Source organism: Octopus bimaculoides, chromosome Z (genome assembly GCF_046866305.1).
Source record: "Octopus bimaculoides isolate indiv1 chromosome Z, ASM4686630v1, whole genome shotgun sequence".
NCBI classification, from domain to species: domain Eukaryota; kingdom Metazoa; phylum Mollusca; class Cephalopoda; order Octopoda; family Octopodidae; genus Octopus; species Octopus bimaculoides.
The window spans coordinates 5,981,926-6,004,728 of NC_142944.1; the positions used below are offsets into that span (position 1 = coordinate 5,981,926).

The 22,803-nt window shown below is 35.7% G+C and overlaps 1 protein-coding gene across 4 annotated transcripts in view; it reads left to right on the top strand.

Moving 5' to 3' along the window:
* Positions 1–20,840, top strand: part of LOC106876924 (NAD-dependent protein deacetylase sirtuin-2) — a 57,680-nt gene extending 36,840 nt beyond the window's left edge. For 3 of the 4 annotated variants that reach the window (XM_014925680.3, XM_089365447.1, XM_052973763.2), the window contains 10 exons: positions 584–640; positions 3,862–3,930; positions 6,478–6,601; positions 7,085–7,144; positions 8,904–8,956; positions 10,700–10,776; positions 12,385–12,430; positions 16,149–16,201; positions 17,931–17,997; positions 20,509–20,840. In XM_014925680.3, coding sequence (XP_014781166.1) covers positions 584–640; positions 3,862–3,930; positions 6,478–6,601; positions 7,085–7,144; positions 8,904–8,956; positions 10,700–10,776; positions 12,385–12,430; positions 16,149–16,201; positions 17,931–17,997; positions 20,509–20,592 — 690 coding nt within the window. In that variant the 3' untranslated portion in view covers positions 20,593–20,840. The remainder of the gene's footprint in view (positions 1–583; positions 641–3,861; positions 3,931–6,477; positions 6,602–7,084; positions 7,145–8,903; positions 8,957–10,699; positions 10,777–12,384; positions 12,431–16,148; positions 16,202–17,930; positions 17,998–20,508) is intronic. The other variant, XM_052973764.2, reaches the window with a different exon arrangement.
* Positions 20,841–22,803: the final 1,963 nt, after the last annotated feature.

Consider the following 22,803-nt stretch of genomic DNA (forward strand, 5'->3'; position numbering starts at 1 on the left):
AATTGTATGGATTTTGCCCAGGTTGTTTAACCTCAAATTGACCCTGATTAGATAGATCTATGATCACAAATATTCACATCATGTCCAGTCTGTCCTATTTTTTTCCCATTTTCCAGAATAGTGCACCAAAGCCTATATTTTATCCATTATGTTATTGATTTAAAGATAAGTATAAACTTCTAAAACTATAACAAGAGATTTTAGGGTTCAAGTTAGTGACATACATTATATTTTAGTCCTAATAAGGTATTTAAATTAAAGCCTGATCCTATTCTGAATCCATGATACTTACACCACAACAAAAACAAGGTTGCCCAGCAGTAAGAGCTAAATTATAAGGACATGTTCATTCTTGTGCACTTGTTCAGCCTACTGACAAAATAGTTTTCCATTATGATAAATTGAAGATGACATTGAGATCTCTATAAGGGAACCTAATATATTATCTAGAGTGTAGCTGTCAAGGAAAAGTTAGAAGAAAAGATATCTTTCAACTAAATATTGGTAATTGTACGCATTCTCAAATATTGATTCTATAAATCTCAATTATTGTACATTTATCTATTCTTTTTCATTTATTTAGGAATGTCCTGAACCGTTCTTCAAGCTTGTTAAAAATATGTGGCCTTCTGATTTGAAGGTAAGTTTATAACCGATAAAGTTGTGTGTGTATTTATATTAAATCATTCTACATATTGTTAATTTGGATTTTGAAATGTTCTTGTATTGTTGTCATTCACCAATGTCAAATAGAAGTGCTACAAAAAAAGTAACAACCCTAATTCTTCATATAGTTGATTAAAAAAAAAATCATGAAGTTCATTTTAATTTTTTTCATTCTGACTCCACCCAATAAAGTAAATGAAAACAAACAAAATACATTAAAAATCCTAAGCTCACTCCATGTGTATCCAACTTATTCTTATCATTACTAGCCTCCTCCCCATCCCCTTCTCCCCTCCACCTCTCTTCCATCCCACTTTCTCCCCTCCCCTCTCTCCTCCTCTCCTCTCCCCATGCTCCCCTCCCCATGCTCCCCTCCCCATGCTCCCCTCCCCCTCTCCCATATCTCCCCTCCCCCTATCCTCATGCCCCCTCCCCATCTCTACCTCTCATTCTCCTCCACCCCTCCTCCTCTTCCCCCTCCTCCTCTGCCCCTCCTCCTCTGCCCCTCCTCCTCTCCCCCCTCCTCCTCTTCCCCCTCCTCCTCTGCCCCCTCCTCCTCTGCCCCCTCCTCCTCTGCCCCCTCCTCCTCTGCCCCCCTCCTCTGCCCCCTCCTCTGCCCCCTCCTCTGCCCCTCCTCCTCTGCCCCTCCTCCTCTGCCCCTCCTCCTCTGCCCCCTCCTCCTCTGCCCCCTCCTCCTCTGCCCCCTCCTCTGCCCCCTCCTCTGCCCCCTCCTCTGCCCCTCCTCCTCTGCCCCTCCTCCTCTGCCCCTCCTCCTCTGCCCCTCCTCCTCTCCCCATCCTCCTCTCCCCCTCCTCCTCTCCCCCTCCTCCCCCCTCCTCCTCTAGTGATTTGTTAATCACTGTTTTTCTCTATTATCAGTAAAGACTAAATTTGTTTAAGCATGTTGCTGTCAAGTGGATAAATGCTGTTTGATGATGCTTAAAGAAGCAGAAATCTAGATTCAGCATTTTCCATTGTTTTGCTACAGCTGGACACTTCCCATCTACTACCACTAACATACTTCTGTTCTTTTTAACACTATACATCTATATGAGATGCTGTCTCAAGACAAATACCACACTTTAATATATATCCACGTGAAGTAAGATATATAGAATGCTATTTTATTTATTGTTGCATTAAGGTTCCTGCTATTGTCACTAATTTTTGAGACTAGAATTTGATTTTGGCAAAATCCTCTCATCAGTTGTTTATTTTTTTTAATTGTTGCTGATTTCTTATTTTTTTGATAGGCAAATCATCTAGTGTCTCTTTTTTTTTCACATCTTCTGCCTGTTGCTGATTCTGCTGGACACTGTGATTGATCATGATGTTAACCACTACAAAACATAAACTGAGTTTTCTTAGATGCGAGACTCAGTGGAATGTGAACTATAATCTCTTTGGTTATCAATTTGTTTGGAACATTCATTTGACCCTTTAGTATTCAGATTACTCTGTCAAATGTATGGCTTATTTATTCACTTTGTTTTCAATTAATTATGCATAATGTTGTTGTTTTGAAATTTCAATGATGTGATTGCTTAGTTTTAGAATAACATTGTAGGATAGGTGTGAGAGGGCAAATGTGATTGAATTAAACACAAAACAGGCAGAAATGGGCAGGATAAGGCCGATTTAAGTGCTGAAATCATTAAAATCAGTTTCATTTAACCACAGTTCTAAAATATTATTAATCTCTGGCAGATAACATTGTATAATATGCTTGCAATAAAAACATTATTAATGGAAAGGTTTCTATGTTTGGTGGCAGTTGAAGCCCTAAATAGACAATGTGTTGCTACATCACTCACTTTGGCTATGAATTTATCTGTGTCGTCATGAGTTTTTGTTGCTTAATGCATCTGGTTATTTTTCATTCAGCTATTTCATAGCATTGTCAAAAGAAAAAAAAAATCTTTTTCTACTTTAGCAGTGGTTCCCAAAGTGGACGGTATTGCCCCCCTCCCAGGGGGGAGTGGAACGTTCCAAGAGGGCATTGAAGAAAAGTGGGGCAATACTGGGGGTAGTGATTCATGTAAAAACAACAAAATAATGGGTTCATTAGGTTAAGTTTTATTTGGAGGTCTGTGTTTGTGATGGTTAGTTGGAGCGGGGATGTTAGGAATGTGGCCTGGGTGTCAATGGGGTGGCAGCCCCAAAAAGTTTGGGAACCACTGTACTATAAGCACAAGGTCCGAAATTTTAGGGGAAGTGGATAGTCAATTGCGCAACCCCAGTACTCAGCTGGTACTTATTTTATTGACCCCAAAAGGAAGAAAAACAAAGTCAGCCTCACCAGAATTTGAACCCAGAACATAAAGACAAACGAGATGTCACTAAGCATTTTGTCTGATGTGCTAATGATTCTGCCAGCTTAATAATAATAATAATAATAATAATAATAATAATGATGGACTCCTCTTCTGTCGAAGACAACATATGAGTGTTCAATGTTTGCTGAACAACCTGTACAAATGATTTGTTTATAATGATCAAATGTATGTGCTGTACATTAGTTCACTTGCTCCTCCATCAAATCAACATTGCTTGGACAGGTACACAAGTGTGTCACATGTCAGGTGTTGAAATGATTGCAGAGCAAGGTGAAATGAAATGTTTTGCTCAAGAACACAACACACCATTCTGTCCAGGAAAAAAACAACAACAACAACAACAACAGCAACAACAATAATATTATTATCATTATTATTCGCTTTTCTGCTTTGGTGAAGACTTGTGCTTCATTTGGCATAAAGGGAACAGGAAACTTGCATCACTAGTTACTTTTGATTTTTCTTTGTAGATAAAGGTCTGTCTTTTTTTCCCAGTACATAAATTCATTCTCTGCTAGAGTTTCATTTAGATATTTAAAATGCATTTTCATGTTTGTTTTAGTGTATTAGTTTATTTAAATATAACTGTTAGCATTAGTTGTATAATGATAGTCATTGTGAGATCAGTTCCTGTGAATTCAAAGATCGAAAACAATTAGATACAAATTTTATAGGACAAAGATGAGAGAGACGAGAAGAAAAGACTAGATAGTAAGGGATTGTAAGACAATAAAATGAGTAATACACAACATAATAAACTAATAATTATATTAATATTTAATATGTACAAATTCAATCAATAATTCTCTCATAGCATATTGATCTTTTTTTCTTTTTCTTAAATTTTTTTTCCCTTCAGCCAACCCCTTCACACTATTTTCTGAAACTACTTGATGAAAAAGGCTTGCTTCTTCGTCATTTTACTCAGGTAAATACCGATTTTGTTGGGAACCAAATAGTCAATAATTTTCTTTTGGTATCAGAGTAATAAATATAAAATATATATATTGGTTTCAAATTTTGGCACAAGGGCAGCAATTTAGAGGGGGTGGGGTTGAGTCGATTACATTGACTCCAATGTTCAACTGATACTTATTTTATCGACCCCCAAAAAAATAAAAGGCAAAATCACCCTTGGCAGGTTTTGAACTCATAAAGATGGATGAAATGCCGCAAAGCATTTTGCCTTGTGTGTTAACGATTCTGCCAGCTCACTGCCTTAATAAATGTAAAATATATATTAATACTTATTAATCAATGCTTGGGGGTAGTGTCTTTTTTGACTGACATCTTATTGTCAGATCTTTATCATTATTAATGGAAATCATTTTATAACCAGACACCCAGAGACAACATTAATTGCCATGAACCAGCAAGAGAACTTCTGCATGGTCGAGCTGCTAGAAATAGCAACCAAAACTTACTATTTTTGAAATGAAAGACATATTCGATAATGTACTCATGTATGTTGTGTACCTAAGAAAAATGGATGGTCATGGTTGGAATGCCTTTATTCATAGATTTGCTCAATCAAAACTGACTCAGTAGTTAAAAACTCATAAATAACAAAATACAGTGAATGGCTTTGTTACCTGTTCGAATATGCCCCAAACATGTTTGAACTGGTAATGAGTTTCTATTCATATACATCATTGCTCAGCACTTCTATTCCATATTTTATTTATGGCAAGACATTGATTAACACAACCAGTCACAGTACAACGACAGGAATATAAGAAGAGGTATCCGTCACTTGTCAGTTTGTAGCATTCCCATTTCTGATATCTGATGTTAAGGGGAGATAACTACTATGAAATGCATGCATCCATCAGTCCGGCTAGAGGGCACTTCAAACTGACTGGTGTGTTTACACCTTTTTTGTCTCCTGTAAGAAATTTTCTCCATGACAAAATATAATGAATGTCTTTCTTACAGGTTTGAATATGTCTCAAGAATATTCAAACTGGTAACAAGTTTGTATTAGATAACAAAATGTATTGATATAGCCAATGATATAGACAATCCCGTAATATCTTTTAAGCCAAGATACACACACACACACACACACACACACACACACACACACACGTATATGTATATAAAAGAAGACAAAGAAAATGGAGATTGGGAAGTTAATAATTGTTTATTATTAACAACAAATCCATCATCATCCTTTACAGCTGTTTCAATTAATACTCAGTGAATTAATTAAATATTAAGTTCATATGACCTGAGCTTAATATCTTCAGAGGGAAAAAAATACCCTTGGATGTTTTACGTATGTTTATGGATTCATTATAGCAGAGGCTAACATAACATCTAATTGAAGTATATGTATGTATGTATGTATGTATGTATGTGTGTGTGTGTGTGTGTGTGTGTGTGTGTGTGTGTGTGTGTGTGTGTGTGTGTGTGTCTGTCTGTATGTATGTATGTAAATATACAAAGGATATATAAGCATATGCATGTATACACACATATATGTACATACCTACATCTACATGTGTATATAGATGCATATTCGGGTACAGGACGTTAGAAAAATGAACTACAGACAACGGAACGAACACATAAGAAAACAAACAAGCCACCTGTGGAATTATTCCTTCATCAGCTGCCTCTATTCTAAACTAGGCATTTCGAAGATAAGGCAGGATGTATATATATATATATATATATATATATATATATATATATATATATATATAGTGTGTGTGTGTGTGTGTGTGTGTGTGTGTGTGTGGATGTGTGAGTGCCTGTGTGTAACAGGTAAATTCCATCAGAGAAACGATTGAAGAACATTATTATTAGCTTGTTGAGATGGTCTTTTATTTATATGATTATTATGTTAGTTGTTATAATATAGAAAACACAGCTGTGTAAACAGATTGTTTGTGGTTGCAGTAAAGAAATTGTCTCTAGTTCCATGGTCCATTGTGTATTGTAAGCTTCATCTGTGAGCTACCTCTAAAGAGAGACAGAATAATAAAGTCCAGCTATGTAGAGAAGGTGATAGATCTGCTGTCTTGTGTGTTGCCAGTATATTGAGAGAGTTGCTCTTCGGGTGATCCAAAGAAAAAGAACTTATTTGCTGCTGCTGATTCATATTCTTCCTAACCAAATTAGGTCAAGCCAAAAGCAAAGGATTTCTCTGCTGTATCAGTTCTGACCCATGTATGACTCATGAAAGATCTAGAGGTCATCTTATTCTCATGAATTTCCTAGTGCAACAGGCAAAAACAATAGGCTGATGACTTGTGGCAGAATGTCGATTCAATTTTGAATCTTAGCTTAGATGGTAGTTGTTTGCTATACACACACACACACACACACACACACACACACACACACACACACACACACACACTAGTTTGTTGTTTAGGATGTTGATAAATCATGTTATAAAAATGTTTATTGCAGGTAGTTATAATACTTTTAATGTTGATATTTATAAAAGGCTTCTATTTAATTATAGAATATTGATGGATTAGAGAGAATGGCTGGGATTGATTCTGAAAAAATTGTTGAAGGACATGGAACTTTCCAGACAAGTCATTGCATAAATTGCAAGGCTGAATATGACCTAGAATGGATTAAAGGTATGGCTTAGAATGGATATGCTTTGCATTTCAAGATATTTTAAGAATTATTTCCTACTTCTTATTTGATGGTAGGAATTGGTATATTTATAAAATTTTAAAACTTAAATGTATAAAATATGAACTTTTTCATATTTTCTCATTATCCACTTTAAGAATTTATGGCGAAAACTTTTCCAGTTATAAGGTTTTATTTTTCAAAATACCTACTTACTGAAAATAGTCAAATATTTTTGAGAAAGTAAAGAAATAATTCTTGGAATAGTTAGTATAAAATATATTATCTCCATAAGTTTAATAAAGTAAAAAATACAGAAAGTTTTAGGAAATCTGATTAACAAAAGATTTCTGTTAATGTTTTTGAATTTTCTCTTTGGTTATAATTTTTCCCTTCTTTTTTTGCTAATTTTGACTGATATTTTGATTGATAACACAAAAAATAGTTTTTGTAATTTAATAAATGAATAATAATTATATTTCTAGAGATAATTTTCAAAGATGAAATTCCACATTGCACAGAATGCAAAGGATTAGTTAAACCAGGTTTGTAATGAATTAGTAAAGCTATTAGTTGAATGTTGTTTCATTTTTTAACCCTTTCGATACCAATCTGGTTGAAACTACCTCTGGCTCTGTAGTACAAATGTCTTGTTTTCATAAATTCTAAATTAAAATCTTTCAGCAAATCTTAGTCATAATTTATGTTCCTAACACTAGCTTAATGATAACTAAGTTGTTTTACTAAATTCTTTGTTATATTTAATATTAATTGAAAAGAAACACAGAGCATCTCAACAGAAATATGGTAACAAAAGGGTTAGTATTGTTTTATTGTTTTTTAAAAGAAATCTCATTTTAGCATATAAAATGTAAATTTTTACAAGATTAAATTGTTTGATGCATATCAGTTATCATCATAGGATGATGGTCAACTCCTCCTCCTCCTCATCATCATCGTTTAACGTCCGCTTTCCATGCTAGCATGGGTTGGACGATTTGACTGAGGACTGGTAAACCAGATGGCTACACCAGGCTCCAATCCTCATAAGCGATAAACCATTTTATTTATGTTCTGTACTTTTAGCCTTATGCCCTTTAGCATTTAGATTACTCTGTGAAATATAATATTTATTCACATGTGAAGGTGTATGGGTCAGTGGTTAGAGAGTCGGGCTCACAATCATGAGGTAGTGAGTTCGATTCCCAGACCGGGCTGTGTTGTGTTCTTGAGCAAGACACTTTATTTCATGTTTCTCCAGTTCACTCAGCTGTAGAAATGAGTTGCTATGTTACTGGTGTCAAGCTTCCCTTGGATAACATTGGTGGTTTGGAGAGAGGAGGCTGGTATGCATGGGTGACTGCTGGTCTTCCATATACAACCTTGCCTGGACTTATACCTTGGAGGGTAACATCTAGTTGTAATCCCATGGTCAGTCATGACTGAAGGGGCTTTTTATCCTTTTTACTCTATTCACATTGTTTTGAATTAACTATGCATTATTTTGTAGCTTTGAGATTTCAATGATGTGATTGTTTAGTTTTGGGCTGATATTGTAGGGTGGGTGTGAAAGGCTGGATCTGGCTGGTTTGAACATTAGACAGTTTAAATGCTAAAGGGTTAAGTTAAGCTAAGGCTGGTAGTTCTGTCAAGCATTGGTTTGTGAATAATTTCCCGCACCAAATTTTTAATCTGTTATTTAGGTTTGGTTGTACAAACAGAATTGAAAGAACTCAAAACATGAATATATGTGCAGGCATGGCTGTGTGATAAGAAGTTTGCTTTCCAACCACATGTGCTTGGGTTCAATCCCAATGTATATCACCTTGAGTAATTGTCTTCTACTATAGCCCCAAGCTGACCAAAGCATTGCGAGTGAATTTGGTAAATGGAAAGTGTGTGGAAGCTGCTTGTATATATATATATGCATGTGTGTGTGTGTATGTGTCTATTTGTGTTCATCCTTTCATCACTGCCTGACAACCAATCCTGGTTTGTTTATGTTCCCCATAACCTAGCAGTCAGCAAAAGTGATTGATAAAATTAGTACTCAGTTAGAAAAAAATAGTGCTGGGGTTGATTTGGTTGACTAAACCATTCAAGGTGATGCCCTAGCATGGCCACAGTCCAATGACTGAAACAAGTAAAAGATGTGTATATTTTTCATTTTTAATCAGCTGAAGTTACTAAGTGACTGAAAGGTACTTTTAAGTGCCATGCAGAAAATTATTGGCCATCAAATCATTTTATAACTTCTGAAGAGACATGGCTTACATTTTATGGGTTTTTTTTTCTGTCTTTTAGATATTGTATTTTTTGGAGAACATTTGCCACAGAAATTTTTTGCAGTTCAAAAGGTAATTATTTGTTAATAAAATTTTGTACCTATTCATTGTAATTTCAAATTACTGTTTTTTTTTCTCCTTTTTGTTAGCAAAATTGGTCTCTTCCAGTAGCATCAAAGTATCCACTCTTTAGTTAAGTTTATGTTGCATTATTTAATGTTGTGAATGTTTTGTGCCTAATTAGAAACATTAAAATTCCTAATTAGAAATAGTGAGGAAATGTTTATGTTAGCTAAATGTTTAATATTTTTAATCATTTTAGCATTTAACTTTGGTAATTTGCGTTTCTTTTTCGATTATGCTAATTTTCATGCCTATGTATGAAAATATTGTCCATTTACTGAAAGAAGCCCATTGTGTGTGTGTGGTGTGTGTGAGGTTATAATAACCAATAAAAGATTACGTTTGGTACTTACTGTAGATCAGGGGTCAGTGAACCAGGGTAAATTACCCCAAGTGGGGTAAAAATGAAACTCTTGTGGGGTAATGAGGATTAATTAGACATAAGTAAAATTATATGAAAAACGTGTTCCTTCTTACAACAGGAATTTTTCTTGTGGTATGAAGAGGCAGTCAAAAAGTTGCTGCCTTTTGCAACAACCTATCTTTGCAAAACAAGGATTTTCATCTCTAATGAACATAAAAACAAAGTAGAGTAATCAATTGGACCCTGAAGACTGTATCCAAACTGCTCTGTAATTGTAACAGAAATGAAACAACATCATTTCTCCAAAACTCAAAGTGAAAAAGTTTCTAGAAAAATCCTTTTGTTTCCTAATGAGGATATTAATTTATTTTATTGCATTTGTTTTATACATTTTATACTTATTATTGTATTCTCCATATAAATAGATTTAATCGAATTCAAAGAATCTATGATTTTCTTCCTTTCAAATCAAGGGGGCAACGTTGGCGTAAATAAATATATTTTGGGGTAATTGGTTATAAAAGTTCCCTGACCCCTGCTGTAGAATTTGGATAAAATGACAAGTAAAGTTAATCACCATGTCAATATGGCCGTTCCAACTGGCTACTTTGCTTGGATAAAATGCCTAAATGCAAAACATGTAATCACTAGCATAGCTAGGTGAGGGCAGTAGGGGTGGTCCACCCCGGGCATCACTTTTGGGTCTGCTGTAGGCAATATGTGTTTTTTGCAAGCACACCCTCTAGCTACTCTAGTGCATGTAACTAAGAAGCTGGTCTGTAATTAATCATTATCCTATCAAAAAGCATTTTGAGATAATTTATATAATTGTAACTTTTGACAGGTTGATATACTTAATTGAGCCAGATGTGGATTCTTTATTTTCTAAATTATTATATTTTCTTTTCCATCACAATGCTTCTAACTGATTAATTATGTACTTTTATATATTAATTATATCACCTGGATTGGCCAGGCTGTCTGGTGCTGAGTTGGCCCCTCTGGTTGCACCATTCACTCCATTCCCCTTGTGCTTCACATTGCTCCAAACATTTTTCTTAGATCAGCTTTTCACTTGATTGGAGGTCTTCCGAATGGTCTCTTCCATTTGCGACAGTACCACTTGACAACTGCACGGGTCCACCGATTGTCTGTGAACCTTGTGACATGACCACCCCATTTTAGCTTTGCATGGTGGTATTCTGTGACGATGTCCTTCACCCCAGTTCTATCCCTGATCTCATTCTGGGTGGGATCTCTTAGTGATCACACCTAAGAGATTGATTATATACTTTACATAAATATATTCATTTTTTTCAATTCTGTAGGACTTCAAGAATTGTGATTTACTGATTATTCTTGGAACATCACTTACAGTTATGCCATTTGCTGCTCTTGTTTCAATGTGAGTATTGTCTTTTTGATATTTCTAGAATGCCAAGGTGGTAAGCTGGTGGAATTGTTAGCACACTGGACAAAGTACTTAGCAGAAGTTCTAGCTTTATGTTCTGAGTTCAAATTCACATGAAGTCAACTTTGTCTTTCATCATTTGGGAATGGGGGTGGAGTGGGGGTGGGTGGTAAAATAAGTACCAGTTAAACACTGGGTTGATGTAATCAACTAGCTTCTGCCCACCCAAGTTTCAGGCCTTGTGTCTGTAGTAGAGAGGATGTTTCTAGGATGTCATAAATGTTAAGGTTTAATTGTAAAATTTGTAATAATGTAATATTTGAAGGAAGACAAGTGACAGCCTTCCATTCTTCTTTGTAAAACTACATCATGTTTTGTGTTTTGATATTTTATTAAAGGTGTTTTTCTTATCATAAAAATGTTTGAAGATGAATTAGTAATATTTAAGTGCAGGCATAGATAACCTTTTTCAAGAAGCAGTCTACATTTGACATGACTTATCATCAGGTGGGCCAAACTACTAAAGAACATTCAAGTAACTTTTTGTTAGGTGTGCCTTTCAGAAACACTTGTGAGCTGTAGGTTACCTATGACTGGTCAGGTGGATGGGTTGATGACTATTTTTATTGCAATCATCTATTATTCCTCTGTTGAATATGTGTTCTGGAAATGAAGTAAAATCAAGCTAATGAAACATTTACTTTGGAATATTTAAATAATTCATAGTTTTACTTCAGGTGCAGAATATAGACATTACCAACAGAGAAGATATATAGGTATTCTATTATTCTATCATTGGTTTCATTCAAAGGTCGTGGCTATGCTGGAGCACCACCATTAATTTTTATACATGATGCAGATAGACTTCTAATTTTTTTTATATCCTTAAATGAAGTTAGTCAGAGGAGAAAGTAACAGAGATCATCAGTTTTTTTTTGTTTTTGCAGCATCAGAGGGACGGTTAGGTAAATCAGGCTACAGATTAATCTTAACACGCAAGAATATGTACAATTAGTACACAAAGTATTTGTTGGATTGCAGCCAAAGTAGAGAATATTTACTCTGAGTGCCATACAAGGGGATTGAACTCAGGGCCTCTGACTGCAAAGCAAACTTCTTACTCACACAGCCATATTCATGACCAAATGCAGGCTATTGGTCCATGATATAAATTCGAAAAGGTATAGTCAATAAAACAGATATGTTGAGTATATGGTAAAAAACATCTCAACTGATCTGGTTTTAACTTTTCTTGAAAACTGAGTCCTGATCAGATGTGATGTAGTACCAAAAACATCTTGGAAGCAGTCGGCATCATGCATGTTTCAAATCCCTCCAGTCCCTGTATAGCTTTCACTTCAATTGCACAATACATGTTTCACTGACTTAAGCCGTTTTTCATTTTGTTCAAAGTAAGATGTCCTTTGTTGAAACCAGAGGCAACAGTTTTCTTATCTTTTACAACCTAAACGATAATTAGTTAGATTGAAAGACTAGTTTTTTTTATTTAAAATTATTTCCAATTCCTTTTACCCTTAACCTTCGTATCGTATGACAACATTTTTGTGGAAATGAAAAATAGACCATTTTTCTTTTTCTTAGGGTTCCAAACTCTACCCCACGATTATATATCAATCTGACTAAAGATGTAAGTAATGGTTTCATTTTAACTTTCATCCAGTATTCTTTGTACTTTGAATTTATTATTTTTTTCTTTCAGAATTATTGTTGAAATGTTCTCAAATTGTCACAAACTTTCCTTTTTTGGCCCAATTCAACATTAGAATGTTATACATTTGTACATGTGGAACCTTCCCAGAATGCAGGCCTGGGTAAGGTACTTTAGTGGGTTGACTGTTGCCCAGGGAACAGATATCATTTTCTCTGCAATTCAGATATTAGTACTAAAATACCTTGAAAGTAGAATTCTCACAATTATGCTGTAAATATTACCAGACAGACTTAGGGACTCCAGTTTAGATTTCAATTTCATTAACCTTTTGTCGAAGCAGTTAAAGAAACACAGCTAAGCAAATGAAAATGTCCATGCTTCAATTACTCAAAACATGCACCACATACTCACAGTCATCGTCATTGTCGTCGTCGTCGTCGTCGTCGTCGTCGTCGTCCTCCTCCTCCTCCTCCTCCACCACCACCACCACCACCACCACCACCACCACCACCACCAAAACTACCACCACCACCTCCCCTCCACCATTTAATGTCCATTTTTCAAGCCAACATAAGTTGGGTGATCCGACAGGAGCCACTGGATCCAAGGATTCCAGTAGAAAGTAAAGGCTGCAAAAGTGCAGGGAGGTCATTGAAAGATGGACAAGAGATAGGAATGGAGGTTGTCAGATGTGCATAAGTGAATGTAGCGAGGGTTAAGCAAAGTTAAGGGGAGAGGGGTGGTGGTGGTGGTGGTGGTGAAGTGATTGATTGCAGAGAATGAAGAATGGGTATCAGTAGGAAGTGGTTCAGAAGAGAGAGAGAGAGAGAGAGAGAGAGAGAGAGAGAGAGAGAGCATGATGACTGGCAGCGCAGAAAGCATGGTCAGTGGAAAAGATGAATGGGGAACAACAATGTTAAGAATGAGAGATGGATGTCAAAAAGGAAGTGGTTCAGGGGAGATGGAAAGATAAAGAGATGCATAGGAAGAGATGACGATATATGTAGCTCTGTTATCATTTAATTTACAGCAGCAGAATAAGGAATTAGTAAGAAGAGCGATGGACCGATGAATGAGATGGAGGCAAAGGATAGACCAAAGGCTTCATCATCATCATCATCATCATCATCATCACCATCATCATCATTTAACATCTGTTGTCCCTGCTGGCATAGGTTGGATGGTTTGACCAGGGCTGACAAGCTGGAAGGCTGCACCAGATTCCAGACTGTTTTGGCATGGTTTCTATGGCTGGATGCCCTTTCTAATGCCAACCAAACCGAGATTGTAATGGGTGCTTTTATATGCCACCAGCATGGGTGTCATTTGCATGACACCGGTATCTGGCATGACTGCAGTTTTACTTAGCTTGATAGGTTTTCTTCTCAAGTATGGCATGATGCCAAATGGACTCGATCATTGCCTCTGTGAGGCCCAACACTCAAAAGGTGCTTTTATGTGCCATTTATGGTGAAATGGACAATATAGTATGCATGTCCGACTAGACTCCTCAAATAGGTCTTCTTTGATGAACTAGCAGTTGGCTCTCAGTTTCATGGTGGACCAAAGAGGAGACACAGAGACTCTCAAGGCAACCTTAAAAAAGTGTAACTTAGAATTGTCTACTTGGGAACGTCTTGCTCAAGATCATTCACTGTGGTGTAGTGATGTGTACCCTGTAGTACAACACCCAGAATTTGATATGACCAGAGACACTAAAGAGAGGAGGGCTGCATGGAAAGCAAGAGTCCCACTGGGTCCTCGGTCTGCTATTATGCATCTCCATTGTAACAATTGTATGTCAACAATGGGCCTAAGAAGTCACCTCAGGACCCACAAAGTGAAAAATTGTTTATCTGGTCATCTTCAGAGAATTAATGAATGCGATCATTTATGTATATATATATATATATATATATATATATATGTAGGGAAAATTCACAAAAAAACAACAAAGGACGAAGACAGGTGTGTAAACAACAAACAGATGTATTAGTTTAACGCTTGGGAAGTGGAAAAGTCTTTAATGTTTTGAGCCTATGCTCTTTCACAGAAAGGAACACAGAAAGAAACAAGGAGAGAAAATAAAGAATGTGTAGTGGCTAGTGATCTATCATGGCGACTGCCAGACAGAGGGGTTGCACAGGAGAGCTAGGAAGAAGGGGAGATAATAAAGTAGGGGTGATCCCAAAACAAAGGTGTGCATATGTGTGTATAAGAGAGTATGTGCGTGTAGAAGAGGGCTGGTGACTTTGACGTGTGCGTGTGTGTATGTGTAGGTGTGTGGATGTGGGGCTTGGAAGTGGTCAGTGCTAGTGTGTGCGTGGTGGTGTGATGTGATGTGATGTGGTGTTGTGTGGTATGGTGGTGTATGGTGTAGTGGTGTGTGGTGAGGTGCGATGGTGTTGGGAGGTGGGGGAAGCAAGAGTGGGGAAAGCAAGGGTGGGGTGTGGATTAGGTGGAGGGTGGGGTTAGAGGTGGAGTATGTGGGAGTGAGTGTAAGGGATGGGGTGGGATGGGATGGATAGGGAAGGTGGGTTTGGATTGTGTAGGGGTGGGTGGGGTTATGAGGGAGGGGTGATGATGAAGGGAGAAGGGAGAAGGTGGGTAAGAGTGAAGAGAAGAGAGAAGGAGAGTAGGAGTGAAGAGAAGTAGGAGTCAGAGCAAGAGAGGAGAGGTGGGTGGGAAGAAGTAGGTGTGAGGGGGAGAAGGGAGAGGGGAGGAGGTTAGATGTAGAGGGGAGGAGAGTTGAGCCCATGTGGTGCAAAGGAGCAAAGAGAGAAGATTAATCCCTGTTCACAACACAAACGGGAGTCTGGATGGCCCCTGTGCAAGGACAATCCAAACACAGACAGGTGTTGCAAAGAGTGACAAGTAAAGCAGAAATGGCATGAGACCAGGTTGTCATTGCCAAGTCGGATGTCTCGGAGGTGTTCCGCGAATGTGTCAGCCAAGTGGCGTCCCGTTTGCTCGATGTATAGAGTAGGGCAGAGAGAGCAGGAGATGCAGTAGATGACATTGGTAGAACAAACAAACAAACAAGCAAGCATGACTGAAAACAATACTTCCACCTTTGCTAAGGTGGAGGCAATAAATTAACCTTCTTTAACAATTTGAATTTTGAAATTATGAATAAATATGGATTAACAGATCAAATAGAACCACCCCAACTTAAATGTCTTAAGTTGAATTTAATGGATTATATACCAAACTTTGATATCAATCCATCAATTAGACTTATTTGCCCATCTAAATCAGATATAGGCAGATGAAGTAAAAAAAAATATTTGACACTGTTTATCAATTTCATTGATTCTACAAAACAAAATTTGATTTTTGCTACTAAAATTACTGATTTACGCTTGGATGAAATTAATCTTACTGCTTGAAAAACATTAACTCCGTTTCATAATGATTTGTGGATTAGAAATTCAAAAGTAGATTTGGTTGATATTACCATGGCGTTGTCTGAATCTGTACAGACTATTGTGCCTTTCATCCTTTCCTAACCATTTTTCTTTTTCATCTAAACCAAATTCTTCAAAAGCATTCAACCACTGTCCATGATTCTTACCTACCTTTTCTACTCATTTGCTCATTTCTGTTTTACTGATTAAATAATTATTATCCACTTTTATCAATTTATTTGCCACAAACTAATTTTTTTTTTCATGATTTATTTACTATTTTCCAGAATGAATCTATTTTTAATGAATATTCCAATTCTCAAGACGAAAATAATTACCGGTTAGTTTTATATCTTCTTTCAATTTTAAAGAAAAGACATAACTGAAATTAAAGATTTCAAGATTTTCAAGGGAGAGGGTGGTGGTGGTGGTGTATAAACTAATTAATTTTACACTAAAGAGGGGAAAAAAGGAAAGTCAAACAGTTTGGATTAGGGTCCTTCATGAAAGAAAAAGAAGAGAAGAAAAAAATGTTTAAATTTTTCCAAGGGCTCAGATTTTGTTGATTGAACTGGGTTATCCACATGTAAAATTTTCCAAAGAAAACCAGTCCTGAATTCTGCATTATTGTCTCAAGAACATTAATGAGTATAAGGGGGTTGGAAACAGACTGTTGGTAGCTCCTACCTTTACAGAAGATTCATCAGTGATTTTGATGTTAATCTTTGTCTTGCTTACTACACCCTAATATTTTCAACGAACATCTGTAATATATATACACATGTGTTATATAGTTCTCACTTGGGATTATTTATTAACTTTTTCGATACCAACCCGGCTGAAACCACCTCTAGTTCTGTAGTACAAATGTCTTCTGAATTAAAATCTTCCACCAAACCTTAGTCACAGTTAATGTTCCTAACACTAGCTTAATGATAACTAACTTATTTTACTAAATTCTTTGTTATATTTAAAATTAATTGAAAGAAACACAGAACATCTCAACAGAAATATGGTAACAAAAGGGTTTAAATATATAATAGAGAAACAATTCTTAACCCTTTAGATACCAACTTGCCTGAAACCACCTCTGGCTCTGTAGTACAAATGTCTTGTTTTCAAAAGTTCTTAATTAAAATCTTCCACCAAACCTTAGTCACAATTTATGTTCCTAACACTAGTTTAATAACAATTAAGTTATTTTACAAAGTTTTTGTTATATTTAAAATTAATTGAAAGAAACGCAGAGAATCTCAACAGAAATATGGTAACAAAAGGGTTAAAATATATAATAGAGAAACAATTCTTAAACCTTTCATTACCAACCTGCTTGAAACTGGCTCTGGCTCATAAGTTTTGAATTAAAATCTTCCACCAAACCTTAGTCACAGTTAATGTTCCTAACCTTAGCTTAATGATAACTAACTTATTTTACTAAATTCTTTGTTATATTTAAAATTAATTGAAAGAAACACAGAACATCTCAACAGAAATATGGTAACAAAAGGGTTTAAATATATAATAGAGAAACAATTCTTAACCCTTTAGATACCAACTTGCCTGAAACCACCTCTGGCTCTGTAGTACAAATGTCTTGTTTTCAAAAGTTCTTAATTAAAATCTTCCACCAAACCTTAGTCACAATTTATGTTCCTAACACTAGTTTAATAACAATTAAGTTATTTTACAAAGTTTTTGTTATATTTAAAATTAATTGAAAGAAACGCAGAGAATCTCAACAGAAATATGGTAACAAAAGGGTTAAAATATATAATAGAGAAACAATTCTTAAACCTTTCATTACCAACCTGCTTGAAACTGGCTCTGGCTCATAAGTTTTGAATTAAAATCTTCCACCAAACCTTAGTCACAGTTAATGTTCCTAACACTAGCTTAATGATAACTAAGATATTTTACTAAATTCTTTGTTATATTTAAAATTAATTGAAAGAAACACAGAACATCTCAGAAATACGGTAACGAAAGGGTTAATATCACAAAAACTATTCAAACTTTAAAAGATATCTTATGCTGTTTTCCTGATTTCTTACCATTTCGTTTCAATGCAGTGATGTGTTTTGGCAAGGCACCTGTGATGATGGATGCGAAAAGCTGGCTGAATTGTTAGATTATCAAGTAAGTTTTCTTTTTAATATTTCATCTTGTTTCAGTCAATGGTGTGCAGCCATGCTGGAGCACTGCTTTGAAGGGTTTAGTCAAACAAATCACCTCCAGTTCATATTTTTAAGTCCGGCACTTATTATATTGGTCTCTTTTACTGAACTGCTAAGTTATGGGGACAGAAACAAACCATCACCAGTTTGGAAGTTATGGTGGGGACAAATACTATAGCAACACAAAGACACACTCATAGATTATACATACACATGCATGCATACATACATACATACACACACATGCGCGCTTGCGGAAGGTTTCTTTCAATTTCCATCTACCAAATCTACTCACCAGACTTTGGTTGGTTGAGGGCTACAGAAGAAAACCCTTGCCCAAGGTGTCACACAGTAGGACTGAACCAGAAACCATTTGGTTGGGAAGCAAGCTTCTAACCACACAGCCATGTAATTTTCAACACTTGTATAAGCAATGAGAATATGTATTGAAAAATATTTCTAGAAGAAATAACAGCAATTATTAATGCATACAATGCATAGCAGACAGGTATACTGGACAGGTGTACTAAATATTATATTTATATACCTATTGTCTGTTGTCTACACATGTTTAAGCAGAAACTTTCTATCTATATGGAACTGTATGTGAATATAGAAATTTTGGAAATTTTTCTTGCATCCTTAGCAAATGCTATTCTTCCATAACTGAGTCTGTTCAATCATAAATATATCCAAATAGGATTGTAGGAGTACGCCTTGTCTATTACACTAAATACTACTCAGAGGTGAGCATTTTATGCAGTACATAATTTATGGTAATTTATGATAATTTTGCTCAAAGTAGATTCAATTATTTACTGTTAATATTTACCACAATTAAGGCAGCAAGCTGGCGGAAGCATTAACAAGCTGGGCAAAATGCCTAATGGCCTTTGTCTGTCTACATTCTGAGTTCAAAAGTCTGCCAACGTTGACTTTGTCTTTCCTCCTTTCAGGGTCAATAAAGTAGGTACCAGTTGAATACTTGGGTTAATGTAATTGACTTATCTCCTCCTCCCCTGAAATTACTGGCCTTGTGCCAAAATTTGAAACCAATATTTCCACAATTAAGGCGGTGAGCTGGCAGAATTGTTAGCATGCTGAGCAAAATGCTTAGTGGCATTTCATCTGTCCTTATGTTTTGAGTTCAAATTCTATTGAGGTCACTTTGCCTTTCATCCTTTTGGGGTCAATAAAATAAGTACCAGTTGAACACTGAGGTCAATGTAATCAACTTACATTCTCCCCAGAAATTGCTGCCCTTGTACCAAAATTTGAAACCAATATTCACCACACCTCATGTACACTCTAAATGTTTTCTACAGCAGTTTTTTTTATTTATTAAATCTCATGAAATTCAGTTACTGAAATATTTAAATAAATGAGTATATTTCTGATCACAGAATGTTCTTTCTGTTTTTGAAACAAAATCCAAGAAGAAGAACCAATGGTTTTTACAAACTCTTCCAGATCAATGTGTTTAATGATATTGGTAACAGAAATGAAATACGACTGAGATAAATTTACTAAATATTTTCAACAATGTATACTTCTAGGATCCCAACTTTGAGCAAAATATATTTTGAAATAAAGGCTTGCAAACAGCTTGTATCCTTGCAACAATTATAGACAATTCTTCACTATTGACTTTGATCTCACCCCAGTCATATCGTAAATATAATGAAATCCAGATTGAAAATATCAGTACTTTGTCATCATCATTGTTGGCATTGACCGATGGTGTTGTCATTAGTGTCAGCAGTGGCATTGTCATCATTGTTGGCATTTAATGTCCATATTCCATGCTAGTGTGGATTGGTAGGTTTAATAGCAGCTGTCAAATTGGAGAGCTGCGCCAGACCCCAGTCATCTGTTTTGGCATGATTTCTACAACTGGATGCCCTTCCTAACACCAACCACTTTACTGGGTGCTTTTTATGTGGCACCAGCTTGAGTGTTTTTTATGTGGTGCCAGCACAGGTACTTTTTATGTGGCACCAATTTAATATTGCAGTTACCTGTCTATCCATTGGAATATATCCTCCTCTCGTCCTATTATTTACTTTTACTATTCTTAAATGTTCTTCAATCCGGCCAATATTCAAAATAAAAAAAAAAGCAAAACAATGTTTTCAAAAAAAAGAACACTATCCTTTTTCCTTTCCTCATATATATAAATTTGTTCTTTTTTTTTTACTTAATGTTTATTACTATTAATGTGCTTTTGTGTCTAGTTTAGAATAATAGAAAGCTATTCTGAATTGAAACCCTGCCAAAGGCCACTTCCATTCTCAAAGAACATAGCAAATTGTATCAGCACTGTCTTTAGATAGAGAAAAAGTGAGAAAGGATGGGGAGAAGATTTGGGGGTGGCTATGAGGCATTTTTCTGTTCTAAATATTAAACTAATTTTTAAAGAAAACTTTAACAAATTATTTATTTGCCTTTTCTTTACTTTCTTTTTTTTCTGTAGAAAGAATTGAAAGAAATAATTACAAAAGAATGGAAAATTCTGGACGAGTCCAAAACCACAGCCAAACATGAAGCCACAGATTAATTGCTGTAACATCAATTGGCCAAATATGGAAATAACATTCTCCAATAATTTGATTACACTTGACTTGCTATATAAACAACAGCTCTAGTTTTTGCTATTATGTTAAGTAGATCTGGATTACATATTTGTATGGTATATTTTTATCACTTAAAACGTATTACATCATACTCATAGAATTATCCCAATGATTTATTTTTAGCTTTTTGTTTTGTATACAATATCTAGGAATAATAAATTGAATTTACAAACCTGTTGGTTTCTGGTTATTTTATCAAAATTAGTTATTAGCAATGGAAGCAGTTTTAGTTCAAAATAACACTCAATATATTTTACTTCATGTAGATACACTACAGAAAGCATGAAACTGCAATATTTGTCTTGAGAAAGAATCTTGCACAGATGCTCAGACATCAAAATCTAGATTTAGCAATTCCATTGCCACTACTGGGCATCGTTCTTCTGCTGCTGATATATTTCTGTGCTTTTTAGCACTATATGTCTACACGAGATGCTTCCTCAAGATGGATGCTGCAGTTTTCTGGTTTTCTACAGTATATCCATGCAAAGTAAGATATACAGAACACTATCCTGAATCAATATTTCTTCTGTCACTAATAACAAAATTTTTACCCAGCCTGCCTGCTAATTGCAACATCAGTGTTTTATTTAATCACTGTTTTTCTCTATCAATAGAAGCTAAATTTGTCTAAACATGAGTTACTAAATGGATCCATGCTACTTGATGATGCTCAAAAAAGCAGAAATCTAGATTTAGCAATTCCACCACCACCGCTTCTGAATGCTTTTTGTTTGCTACTGATACTCTTCGGTGCTTCTTCTGTTCTATACATCTGTATGAAAAGCTTTCACAAGACAAATACTGCAGTTTTGTGTCTTTCTACATTACATTCATATTAAGTAAGATACAGAATGCTATTTATCAAAATTAATTTTGAGAAACAGCCTAAATGGGTAAAGAAATAAATGTTTACATTCTATGAATGACAAGGTCAATAATATCAAACTTGGTATGGGGTAAATTTGACTGGAGATAATGCTAATGATATAATGATTTTACTCTGGCAGAGTAGATCTGTGAAAATGGCTTCTAAACAAATTAAAGCCAGTAGGAATATGTAGAAATCTTTTAAATAATTTCCATAAGAGTTCTGTCTTCAAGAAAAGATTCCTAATTCACCAGATGTGTAGCTTCCTTAAAAAACAAAGAATTACCTTAAGTTATTTAAATCCAAAAATAATCTCTGGTGCCTTAGCACAGTTTATGAAGTACTGAGGAAAACTTATCCTTCAGAACAAAACCATTCTGTTTGCTGTCTTCAGGGAGGTGTCCAGAGTTGTAGATATCACTGAAAAGGTCTATAAGGGTGCAAAATGAAAGGGGTGGGATAGCATCTCATGGTGAGAGGCAGTCACTTCCTTTTAGGGGTTGACCAGAATCTTGTTTGGTTGTTACTTCTGCATCTAACTGATATATGGCTCCATATATGGTGGTGCATTGTATGGTAGAAGCCACACCCTGGTTCATGGTTTTGATTGACCAGTGAAATTATGTGAGTGAACACAAGGGCTTTTCTGGAGGGTGGGAATATCTATCCATAAGTGCATGAAACTTGGAATGGTGGAGATTGCAAAAGAGCCAAACAGGTCAATGGATGTGAAGGCCAATCATCATGAAAGGAATTGGGACTCTATCATGTACAATCCCAAAGAAATGCCAATGATGATCCAAATAGAAGCAATCAGCAATATAAGATAATCTGGGATGATCTTATTCAAAATCACAGGGAAGAGACACCTCGATAACAGAGTAAGAATGGTTGTTATGATGAAAATGGCTTAAATCCAACAGAATGGATATTGTTTGAGAAATTCTTGCAAGCAGAGTCTTAGAATAGGTGCATGGAATGTCAGAACTTTGAATCAGGAAAGAAAACTATGCAATTAATCCAGGAAAGTTGATCCCTAAAAGCAAATATTATGGGCATATCAGAGAGAGAGAGAGAGAGAGAGAGAGAATGGGTAAAAGATGGCTACATCAAGACAGAATATTATGACATCCTACATGCAGGAGACGAAAAACATGGACATGAAGTAGGATTTTTTTGAAACATAAAAAGATAAAGAAAACTTGTCTTAGGATTCAGGTCTGTAAATGAAAGAATCATGTTGTTGAAAATAAAAGCAGTCTTT